The 12,809-nt window shown below is 39.1% G+C and overlaps 1 protein-coding gene across 2 annotated transcripts in view; it reads right to left on the reverse strand.

Annotated features, from left to right (window-relative positions):
• The window catches only part of UTRN (utrophin), an 846,507-nt gene that overhangs the window by 617,673 nt on the left and 216,025 nt on the right, over positions 1 to 12,809 (reverse strand). For both annotated transcript variants that reach the window (XM_077283030.1, XM_077283029.1), the window contains exons 23-27: positions 9,827 to 10,039; positions 6,932 to 7,045; positions 2,957 to 3,112; positions 2,251 to 2,421; positions 1,510 to 1,689 (exon numbers count right to left, since the gene is read on the reverse strand). In XM_077283030.1, the coding sequence (XP_077139145.1) occupies positions 1,510 to 1,689; positions 2,251 to 2,421; positions 2,957 to 3,112; positions 6,932 to 7,045; positions 9,827 to 10,039 (834 nt within the window). The remainder of the gene's footprint in view (positions 1 to 1,509; positions 1,690 to 2,250; positions 2,422 to 2,956; positions 3,113 to 6,931; positions 7,046 to 9,826; positions 10,040 to 12,809) is intronic.

Consider the following 12,809-nt stretch of genomic DNA (forward strand, 5'->3'; position numbering starts at 1 on the left):
AAGTATTTGGTCACCTAAGAACATGAAAGAATTCATGAAACTGTAACTTCTTTTTTAAGAGGCTCCTCTGTCCTCCACTCATTACCTGTAGTAATGGCAACTGTTTGAACATGTTATCAGTATAAAAGACACCTGTCCACAACCTGAAACAGTCACACTCCAAACTCCACTATGGTGAAGACCAAAGAGCTGTCGAAGGACACCAGAAACAAAATTGTAGCCCTGCGCCAGGCTGGGAAGACTGAATCTGCAATAGGCAAGCAGCTTGGTGTGATTAAATCAACTGTCGGCGCAATAATAAGAAAATGGAAGACAAACAAGACCACTGATAATCTCCCTCGATCTGGGGCTCCACGCAAGATCTCACCCCGTGGGGTCAAAATGATCACTAGAATGGTGAGCAAAAATCCCAGAACCACACAGGGGGACCTAGTGAATGACCTGCATAGAGCTGGGACTACCGTAACAAAGGTTACCATCTGTAACATACTACGCCGCCAGGGACTCAGATCCTGCAGAGCCAGACGTGTCCCCCTGCTTAAGCCAGTACATGTCCGGGCCCGTCTGAAGTTTGTTAAAGAGCATTTTAATTATCCTGAAGATTATTGGGAGAATTTCATATGGTCTGATGAGACCAAAGTAAAACTATTTGGTAGAAACAAAACTCATCGTGTTTGGGGGAGACAGAATGCTGAGTTGCATCTAAAGAACACCATACCTACTGTGAAGCATGGGGGTGGCTACATCATGCTTTGAGGCTGTTTCTCTGCAAAGGGACCAGGACACCTGATCCGTGTGAATGAAAGAATGAATGGGGCCATGTATCGTGAGATTTGAGTGCAAACCACCTTCCATCAGCAAAGGCAATGAAGAAGAAGCGGCTTCGTAAGAAGCATATGAAGGTCCTGGAGTGGCCTAGCCAGTGTCAAAATCTCAACCCCATAGAAAACCTTTGGAGGGAACTGAAAGTCCGTGTTGCCCAGCGACAGGCCCAAAACATCACTGCTCTAGAGGAGATCTGCATGGAGGAATGGGCCAACATACCAACAACAGTGTGTGCCAACCTTGTGAAGACTTACAGAAAACGTTTGACCTCTGCCATTGCCAACAAAGGATATATAACAAAATATTGAGATGAACTTTTGTTAATAACCAAATACTTATTTTCCACCATAATTTGCAAAATAAATATTGCAAAATCAGACAAGGTGATTTTCTGGATTTGTTTTCTCATTTTGATTCTTATAGTTGTGGTCTACTTGCACAACTGGTGGCTGACTAAATACTTTTTTTCCCCACTGTATATTCAAGTCAAAGTAAAGAACTAATTTTGTCTCTGTCTTAAAAATACACATCTAAAAAAAAATTAGACAAATATCTGTGAGTAAATGGAAGATGGAAATTTTCCACTGATGTAACCCAACAGAAATAAATGGTAGCAGTTGAATACATAGAATAGTGGATAGAGTGATTCCACAATGTAAACCAGCACAATGGATATTAATGTACCTCTAGCGTGTGGCACTTTCCTCGGATCCTATTACACAGAAGTTGATAGTTGTCCAGAACTTCTTTTAGCTCTACTGTTAAATCTTGGCCTCCAGCTGGCCTCTTGGCAGCCATAGTCATAATGTTATCTTTCAAGATCTTCACTCGCACCTCTTTCTGTAACACATCCTCTTTCGCTCTCTAAAAAAAAGGTTATTTTAAAGCATAATAAAAACTGATGTCTACTTCTTCTTACATAAAGTGGGGGAGTAAAAAAACTGGTAATCTTCAAGAAAAGTACTAAGAATATCTGGAATTTTCAGTAAACAGTTTGATCAAAGGTTAGAGGAATAACAGAGGAGCTGTATAAGAAAATATGTTCCAGAATTTTTATTTCATAAATACAATAATTTGTTAATATACAGATATCACTAAAGCTGACGGTTTCTCTGTAGGTCTAGACAGGAATTCACCATTATGGGAAAACTTTATAAAACATTCTGGCTCAGCTCTGTCATATATGCATTTTTCTTCGGAAGGGAGGGAGGAATAGGGTTAATACAGCAGAAATATTTTCTCTTGTATTTTCTCTAGTCCAAGAGGTTAATGAAAGGATGATTTATTAGGTCTGAAGAAGATTTTACATTTCAACTAATTTTACTTTTTGCGCGTAATAATAATAATAATAATTCTGTATTATGGTATTTTATCCTCTGAAAAATTCTGTGACTAATTCCCCTTTGTCTGTTCTTTGTTGCTTACTTTCATTTCTTCAACTGCACTCTCAAGCTCTTCTGGAGACTTGTACTCAAAATCCCTTTCCAAATATTCCTCTTCAGCTTGTGTCATCCATTCTTGCATCTCTGCCAAGTCCTTCTTTAAATTTACTGCCTTCTCTTGACTTTCGGACAACCTGTTCATCTGATGAATCACCTTAGAAGCAAACAGAAGGAAATCTGACTTATAGCTAGAAACTTGTGTTTGTGGAAAGTGCCAAGAACAACTGAACTATAACCATATTGCAAGACGTTGCCAACATAGGTACATGAAGAAAAAATCCACACAAACAGCAATAAGACTTTTTACAATTTTTAGAACTGATTCAAGACAAATGATTTTCAATCTCTGCATGATCATAGTGCCAGCTACTTTAATGACATAGTGCTCCTAGGACATAGCAATAGTACTTTTACATACTTATGATGAGATCTGAAGTTTCTTGAAATTCTTTTCAACATTTCAGAAATATTTGCAGACAGCAATGCCATATTCATTTTCACATTCCGCAATATGTGATTATTGCACATGAGACAAAAATGGTCCCAATCAAATAAAAAGTTGACTAGTACAATTATCAGTAGCAGGCAGCTATAGACAACCCTCTATTTTCAATAGTTTCTGGTCTCCATGTGTGACCTGATGCATGTTCTTTAGCATATTTCAGCTCTAGGACGGATGTCTCTTTTACCTGTTTGCTTAGTCTCTCCCATTGGGCCTGCTGGTCAGTGAGTCTAGGCACTACCCATGTGTGGATCATTGTATCAGAGTGGTTTTTAAGTCCCGATTCTGCATCGTTCAGCTTGCTTAAACATCCTTCCACAGCTTCCATTTCGTTGACAAGAGCCTACAGAGATGAAGCCGAAATTAGCACAAGTCATCTGGACAACACAAAAATAGGCTCAAGCCCTGAGTGGCTAAAACAAGCCAATTCTATATTTGTAAGGCATATCCATGACCCAAATTGTATGCTATTTTTACATCTGGTGTTGCCATGACCATTTCCATTCACAAATATTTCACAATCTAAAACTGAGTAATTTCAAACCATTAAATGTTTAGGGGCTGAAAACTACAGATCAGCAAATGTAGAGAAAATCTAACAATATGGTTTAGGGATTGTCTAATAGAAGGGAATCTGTCCGTAAAGTTTGACACCTCAAATTATTTATATGTGCACGCAGCTCTTTCAAAGACAAGTCCAATAACTTTACATGGTGTTATGATAGTGTAGCAAGTTACTCGGGAAAAAAGGTAATATACTAAAAACAGCAACTGACCCTGCCAATTCCTATACAGACTAGAAATCCTGACCCGCAGTCCATAGTAGTTCCCGAGTGAGCTGAGATAATCCTAACCACAGACAAGAAGATGGTAACTCGGATCTATGCTGCCTGAAAGGCTGTCAAGGGCTTCACGATCCTTCTAAAGCATCAGAGGGCAGAGCAGAGTGCAAACTACCTACAGAGGGGAAAATGTGCAGAATAGAATGAGATCCCAAAGTGAGTAAAATAAACCACGAACCATGCCGCCTACTTCCTAAAAAGAAATAGAAGATGGGTGCAGGGTAAAAAATGTAAACAGCAGTGAGATAAACCATAGCTGATCTTTCACTGACTGGCTTAAACTACAGCAGTATGGCTGGACATCCAAATGAGATTATCACCAGCAGCAAAAAGTATATAAAGCCGCACCCAACAGGCGATAGGGCATACAAATGAGGAAATGAAGACACCTGTTAACCTAAAAATGCTGAAGCAAGGATAACAGAAACTAAACACCAGGAGAAAAGGTGTATCTGCTGTGGCTTGGTGGACATAGAAGCCAACCACAAAGCACCTGCTCAACGTTTTTAACCCAGATATTCGTCTTCCATTAGGGTATGTGAACATATCGCGTTTTCACCACATTTTTTCCAAGAAAAATGCAGCATTTTAGTGTCCCTGCCAAGTGAGATTTCTGAAATCTCATGCACATGATGCATACCATACTGTTTTCTTTCAGATTTAAGTACCTTCAAATCTGCAGCATGTCAATTCTTTCAGTGTTTTTGCAGCGTTTTTCACCCATTCTAATGACTGCAACAAATACTTAATGTGTGCACATACTCTTACTGAGAAATCAGTGTTCTAATTGATATGCAAATGAGGCCTAAGGACTATGTCAAATCTGAAGCCTCTGTCACTCCAGCTCTATTCCCCATCCAGCGCCAACTCCTCCTGCTTGACAGATGGCTCCATTGCCTGAAGTCATACAACACAGAGGCTGTCAATCAATCAGGGGAGGTGACAGTGGGAGGAGAATAGAGCTGGAGTGGCTACAAACAGCTCTTCATCCTCAGTTGCATATCAATTCAAATGCTGATTTCTCAGTAACGGAGGAGTGAACTGGCCATGTAAAGGTATTGCTGGACCTGTCTCTAAAAGAGCTACATGCATATATAGTTTTGGAGGATGAAATCCTGCTGACAGATTCCCTTTAAGATATAACCTTTTCATATGTTCTATTACAAATTATCAATGTCACAGAGTATAGAGGTCTCTTTTAGGACCCTTCTTTGTTATTCAGAGTGGAGGGAAATGTACAGCTATCAAACCTACAGCAAAATCAGGAGTTTCCTAATTTTCAGACACCTCTGCCACAAAAATATAAAACTCCTCTGATTTCTGCTACATGTGCTTTTCACTTGCAAATAATAAAAAAAAGTTATTTGATTAATAGTATTTAATTAGTATTCACAATACTTTACAGCTCATTCTATGAAAGCAAAACTGTTGTGCTATAATTGCAAAATTAATAAAGAATTACAGAATACTATTTTTCCTTTTGAAATATGCAATGCTCCCTGCTATAAAGGTATGCAAATTAGCTCTCCTCCAGAAGAAAACTGGAACTAGTTGCGTAGTACTCTCCATAAGACTCTGGTTTCACTTGTCTTATAAGATTTGTTAAAGGGTAGGGCATTGACTTTAAACTTTGCTTCTATTTACCGTATATACTCGAGTATAAGCCAAGATTTTCAGCCCCAAAAAATCAGCTTATACTCGAGTCATGGAAGGCGGGGGTTCGGCGGGTGAGGGGGAGCGACGACGGTCACATACTCACCTGCTCCTGGCACTCCTGACGCGGTCCCTGTATGTCCCATGGTCTCCTAAAGTAATGAATATGGACTCCACTTCCATAGGGGTGGAGCTGCATATTCATTACTGTAATGAGCGGTACCAGTGACCGCTGAACAGAGGAAGAAGCTGCCGGCTCACGGAGACCATCTGTCCGGGAGAAGCTGCCAGGGACCGCGCCGGGAGCAGGTGAGTATTTCATATTCACCTGTCCCTCGTTCCAGCGTCGGCGCCTCTCCGTCTTCCGCATCCTCTGCAGTGACTGTTCAGGTCAGAGGGAGCGATGACGTATTAGTGTGCGCACCGCCCTCTGCCTGAACAGTCAGTGCGGAGAGACGGGACGCTGAGGAGAGGCGAGTATGTCATTTTTTTTTTAATTGCAGCAGCAGAATTATATGTGGCACATTGTTATATGGAGCATCTATGGGGCCATACTGAACTGTATGGAGCATTATATGGGGCATATTTGTATATGGAGCATCTATGGGGCCATACAGAACTGTATGGAGCATTATATGGAGCATATTTGTATATGGAGCATCTTATGGGGCCATAATGAACTGCATGGAGCATTATATGTGGCACATTTGTATATGGAGCATCTTATGGGGCCATAATGAACTGCATGGAGCATTATATGTGGCACATTGTTATATGGAGGATCTTATGGGGCCATAATGAACTGCATGGAGCATTATATGTGGCACATTTGTATATGGAGCATTATATGGGGCGTATTTTAATATGGAGCATCTTATGGGGCCCATCATGAACTGTATGGAGCATTATATGGGGCTCCTAAATCAATATGGATATTCAAAAACACTTAACCTACTGATGTCTCAATTAATTTTACTTTTATTGGTATCTATTTTTATTTTTGAAATTTACCAGTAGCTGCTGCATTTCCCACCCTAGGTTTATACTCGAGTCATTAAGTTTTCCCAGTTTTTTGTGGCAAAATTAGGGCGGTCGGCTTATACTCGGGTCGGCTTATACTCGAGTATATACGGTATCTGCTATTGTGTTTTTTTTCTCTCTGTTTTCTATGACATCGTTGCACCAGACACTTCAAGGAGTTGGATCCCAAAATGATACTTACTGTGTTTTCAATCCAACGCAATTATTTTTCAGTAGAAACTAGTAAAAAAAAAAAAATGGTGGATGAAAACTGATGCAGTTTTGACATCAGTTGTGTCAGATGAACACAGATCACTGTTGCATTGGGTATTGGAAACCGAGACTTATAGGATAGCTACCTGCAATAGGTGGGACTAGAGAAATAACTTCCTTTCCTTTTTCTGGAAGAGAGCTCATTTGCATGAGTGTACTGTAGGATTGGAAGGGTTGCATAAACGAAAAGATCATAAAAAAGAAAATCTCTGGACTTAACTGAAAATTAAACATAAAAGAATGCATTCAAGAAATATGATTACCCTGTATACTCCATTTTTTTTTTAAACATACTGCTTTATAAAATTCTGGGGAAGATAAGAAAAACAATGAAGAACTCTGAATCATTCATATGATAGAGTTGGATACGTTACCATGCACTGGTCCAGCTGTTTCTGTAGCCCTTCAGAATCTGAGGAGGCTGTGTGTTGGTTTAGAACAAATTCTTTCGCCTCACCGATCCATTTCTGTACAGACTTTGACTCGGTCTGGATAAATAAGAAAATATGAGATACAATCAAACTATTCCCTTCAGGCAAAAATAAAACAATAATGACTCATATACGTAATTCCACTATAGTCATCATAAAACACTGCACTTTAAGAGAACTGAGCAGTACTTCTGATTTCAAGATACTTGACTTTAATGGCTAAGTTCCTTTGATATAAAAAATAATATTTTTACATGACAGTGATTACTTTCAGTACAAAAAGATGCACTAAATTTGGGCCTGCAATCTTTGGTGTTCAATTAATTTTGCTATGTTATTACATCCAATTTGCTACCTGCTTCTAGTTTTAGACATTATTTCATGTTTACTAGTCTGTCCAGGTAAGACATTCAGGAGGTGAGATTTGTGTGCCCAGAATGCTACTGCTAGTGCCTTTACCAACTTTGTACCAGCACAAATAATTACAATTCTGCTTTAAACTCAGCAACCCGTGACCAATACTAATGATGAGAAGTCTATGAGCCATCCCCCTTCCAATGCATAGTCTGCCATGGGGCACTCCTTTCTTTTTATACTAGTATATAGCTTGTCATATTCTGTCCTCTTGGATATGTCCTTTTCTAATTTGTATCGTCTTATACAGCACAGTCTGTTTGAGCCACCCTCTCTGAAGACTTCTATGCTTTCTTCCCTCTCATACAATGGAGAACGCAGAGAAGGTAGAAGCAGAGAGAAGCCACAAAGCCCAGACTGCCAGAATCAGTGTATTGTTGGAACTATGTCAGAAACAGAAGCTCAGCTATCTCTATGGACAAGTTGCGCAAAATTATAAGATTTTTAGTTGAGAATACTATTAAGAAAGTTGATTCATTTTGCATTTTGTTTTAAAATGAACAATAGAAAATATCACTGGTAGAGAGTCCACAGCCATTGTGATGCTTACTTTCATGAGCCAAACTGTTTGATCTGAAATTTGATTTTAGCCTAAATGCCGTGTAGGACAGGAACAGAATCCAAATTCTCCCTGAGCTCTCGACATTATATAATCACTGATTAAAATATGAGCAGCCTGACTAATGAGACTAAATAAGACAAAATGATAGGCTGTAAAGGAAAGGAACATAAGGAGGGAGGAATTGGAAGGAGCCCCACTAAAATGTGGGCATTATTAGCAGCAAGAGAGTCTATGAATCTAAAAGGTTATGCTAATAATGGCCTCCACTCTATCCACATGTCTTGTCATCCCTTCCTTCGCCTCTTAGGATGGGTGCACACCTTGCGTTTTTTCAGTGCAGATTTTAGAGAAAACCCAAAGAGTATCCTGATGCCAGCAAAGTGAATGAGAATCCTGAGGTCTTGTGCACGCGCTGCTTATTTGTGACTTGCAGATTTAACTCTGCTGCATGTCAGCTCTTTCAGCGTTTTTGCTGCAGATTTCACAGATACTAATAAGTGGGGAAAAATCTGCAACAAAAATGCAAGTAAAAAATGCACGTTTTTACAGCTGCGTTTTTCCTGCCAAGAGATGCAAAAATGGGGCAGAAATTTCTGCACCAAATACTTACCATGTGCACATACCCTTCGCTTTTTGCCGCTATACAGTGCCTCTCCCAGTTATCGCCTTCATAGTCTCTACTTGCCCTCAATAAGTGAAACTATATACAGCAGCAGATCTGACTGACGAACCTTGCTAATTATACCCCTGACAAAGGAGCCAAAGAGTAACAGTCGTCAATCAGCTCAAAATTATCCGAAATAATAAATTATGGTATCTCTTTAGTTAATATTTCAGCATGTCTGACAATATCTTGACTCCTTCTTTTACAATAACTCTTGTAATAGTCAAAAACTTATTTCAAACAACAACTTTTGCTTGATTTAAATGATTAAGTCTGTTTCTTTCTTATTAGTTTACAGCTTTACCAATACCAAAGTTTTCAGTCAGGGCATTAATTATTTTATCCCTGAAATGTCTTTCAGACTCCTGTCATCTCCAAGAACAGAGAAATGAACAGAATTATCATTTTATCACATTTCCATTTAATAGTAGCAATTAATTTAAATGATATGCAGCCAGGTAAAAGAAAGGGAAATAGTCAGGAAATCGTATTTTTATCTACTGCACAAAGACACTCATGGGGAGATGGAGATGATAATGAAATGAGAACCGAAAACCAACATTAGACGTATATTCTACTTGACCTTATTATGAAAACAACATCAGAGAAAACATTTCCTTCCCAGTAAATGTCAGCAGAGACAATTGTGATTTGATTGAACGTTGATTTCCATGAACGTATGAAAGAGGTTCAAAGGCCTCACTTTGTTTTTGCCCCCACAAGCTTCCACATGCTGGTTCTTCCTGGTAAGAAAATCTCTGTAATACGCTACTGCATGAAGGCTTAACATTTCATCACATTAAGTAATGCCTACAGTTCCCACAATTTCTCTGAAGTATAGGCCCCCATACACATTAAACTAATGTTGGCTGAACCCGACGACAGGTTTGGCTAACAATGCAATAGGTATGGTGGTGCTGGCCACCTAATGTTTGAGGGACAGGTCGACTGGCTATGTCCAATTTTGGATTTCCGATCACAATGTTCTCCCAGATATAATCCGCTGACTTATGTGTCAGCTGGAGACTTTCTAATAGAGAACACAGGAGCGCTCCAGTGTTTGGAAAATTCGGCTAAGACAGCAGTCGGTCAAACGATCAGCCAAAGCATCGTCCAGCGGACAGCCTCCTAGTTTATAAAGGGGTCTTAACTTGTTGGGATGAAGTTTGTAATCTCCTCGGGTCACATTTTACTTTACCTCAAATGCTTTCAGTTTAGAGGAAATATCTTCTAGAATGTAGACGTGATCAGCACAAATACTCTTCAGTTTGCTCCACTGTTCTTCGATGTCTCTACACTCATTCATGTAGATTATAGTTTTGTCTTCCGGAGCTCGTTTCTCAAGAAGCCTGGTTTCTGCGTAAAGCTTGTCAATACCTGGTTTCTGGCTTTCTAATGTCTGTGTAAGATTCTGATAAGACAAAGAAGAATTGACTTTTATTTTTAAGATTGCACTTATGTTTGATAAATACATTGAATAAAAAACCGCAGCAATTAGAAAAAGATGCTAAATGTTAGATAGATATGAAATAGATAGAAAAATGTGATATAGATAGATTGATAGATATGAAAGAGATAGAAAGATACTGTAGATAGATAGATATGAAATAGATAGATAGACAGATAGATAGATAGATAGATAGATAGATAGATAGATAGATATGAAATACATAGATATAGAGATATGAAATAGATAGATAGATATGAAATACATAGATAGATATAGAGATATGAAATGCATAGATAGATAGACAGATAGATAGATATAGACAGATAGAGATAGATAGAAAGAAAGATGTAATATAGCTAGATTGATAGATATGAGATAGATAGATAGATAGATAGATAGATAGATAGATAGATAGATAGATAGATAGATAGATAGATAGATAGATAGATAGCAGGAAAATGGGAAGGACAGTTAGAGTTCCCAAGAGATGGCACAATGACGATGGCCATGCATGAAGCAATGATGAGTAAGTAATTCTTCCTTCATGCATGCCCTTCTGCGTTTTGCCATCTCTTGGGGCCTATAACTGTCCTGCCTATTTTTCCTTTCATCTGGTTCTTGTATGGATTCCTTGTACTGTAATTTTTATATGTTTTTAGCTATTTTTCAATAACGTTGTTTACTTTTGCACTTATATATGGCTTTACTCGTACTTCTCATGTTAGGGTCTTAACAGATTGATTGATAGAAAGATACTGACAAAGACATTTTTATTTACAAATACAGAATATAAAAGCTCCATAAGAAAAAGATGTAAATGTGTTATGGCAACACCATTCCGTACAGTAAGGCCCATGGTGACACTCTGGCTATGTACAATAATAACCTGATTGTAATAATGAATCTATTGTCCCAAGCAGACAACAGCTCAGGCATTTGTTGGGAGATTGAATGTCTACCCATGAAAAACATGCTTAGAACCCATGCAAATAAAAGAAAACTATAATGGACAATGAGACACTGTCTTTCTTAAAGAATTAGATATTTTCCAGCAATCTTTTCTTTTAATATATTTTACAGAGAGTTATATAATTTAAGAAGACAGAAAATGGAAAATAATTCCCTTTCTTAATCTTTTCACGCTTTCTCACGCATTGGTGCAGTCATGTGACGGAAGCTTACAAATAAAAGATTTCTTTATGTGAATTTCATGCCTCTGTACCCTTGATTGTTCCAAAGTTGCAGCTCATCGTCACTTCGATGCAACGGTCACATCCTATTTATCTCAATGGGAGACAGATGCAGCTATTCTAATTTGTGACAGAGACACAAAATTTTGCACAATTTACCAATGGAATGACCACGACACACGAGCACAATCATTTTCTGAAATACAGCCAGAAAATCCTTTGAGCACTGCCCTCTTGGTAAACACCATAAAAAGAATATTTTTGGAACCATAGAGTAGAATAAAAAAAAACTAAAAACTTCATAGTTAGGGAAGAAGCAAGAATAAAACAAATACAAAAACTTCCCATTATTCACCAAGTGACTTCTTCCAATTAGGTCTCCATTCTGATGAGGACTGCCAGGTGTTATGTTGCAAACACTTCACTTAAATAATATAATTTAACGTGGATAATTGTTTGGTAAGGGGTTTCTTTTGGTTAATACACTCCTCAACTTTGAAATTGCAACACCAAGGAACTCCATGGAGTTCTGGAAATCACAGGATGGATTGACATATTGATGATATGTAAATTATACAAAAATGGAAACAACATTTTTAAAACATCTCAATTTATTTACTATCAAGAATGAGTGCCAAGTGCAGAAGTACACAAAATTACACACCTTGGCATGTTATCAATGAGGTTATTAAAGGTACAGAGCAGGAAGCGGACGCTGGGGGACGCGAATGTAAGTATGTAGTGTTTGTTTTTTTTACATTTTACGCTGGTAACCAGGGTAAACATCGGGTTACTAAGCGCGGCCCTGCGCTTAGTAACCCGATGTTTACCCTGGTTACCCGGGGACCTCGGCATAGTTGGTCGCTGGAGAGCGGTCTGTGTGACAGCTCTCCAGCGATCAAACAGCGACACTGCAGTGATCGGCATCGTTGTCGCTATCGCTGCAGCGTCGCTTAATGTGAAGGTACCTTTACGGTTGTCTGAGGAATCTTCTACCACGCTGAATGCACTTGGGCAGATCCTCAAGATCAGCTGCTGGCAGCTCCCTTCACAATTGCTGACCAATGACATTACAGATGTGCTTGTGGGAGACAAGTCTAGAGACGCTGCTGGTCATGGTAGCACAGACCATGTACGCTGCTAACAGTAGCACGAGCAACATGCGGCCTGGTGTTGTCATGCTAAGAAAGTCCTGAAACATTTTGGTGGAATAGCTCTAGAACTGGTTAAGCTACCAAAGCTACGTAACGCCATGCTGTTGGCATACCTGGAACAAAGATGAGAGAGGTAGGGCTATCATATGACTCCCTACACCACAGTCCCTTCAAGAATGCCTCTTTATGGCCATGGCATAGCCAACGCCATCTGTAGACCAATTTCCAGCTATCATTGCTTCTAAGATAAAAACAGGAAACTTCTTGAAGACGATAGACCTCTGTTCCACCCTACATCGCTGTCTTGGTCAACACTATAATAGCCCTTGAGAGCGGTGGCATGAAGCCAATGGAACATTTGTAGCTGGATGTCTGGCTTTGTAGAAA

The sequence above is a fragment of the Ranitomeya variabilis genome, chromosome 2, assembly GCF_051348905.1.
Source record: "Ranitomeya variabilis isolate aRanVar5 chromosome 2, aRanVar5.hap1, whole genome shotgun sequence".
NCBI lineage: Eukaryota > Metazoa > Chordata > Amphibia > Anura > Dendrobatidae > Ranitomeya > Ranitomeya variabilis.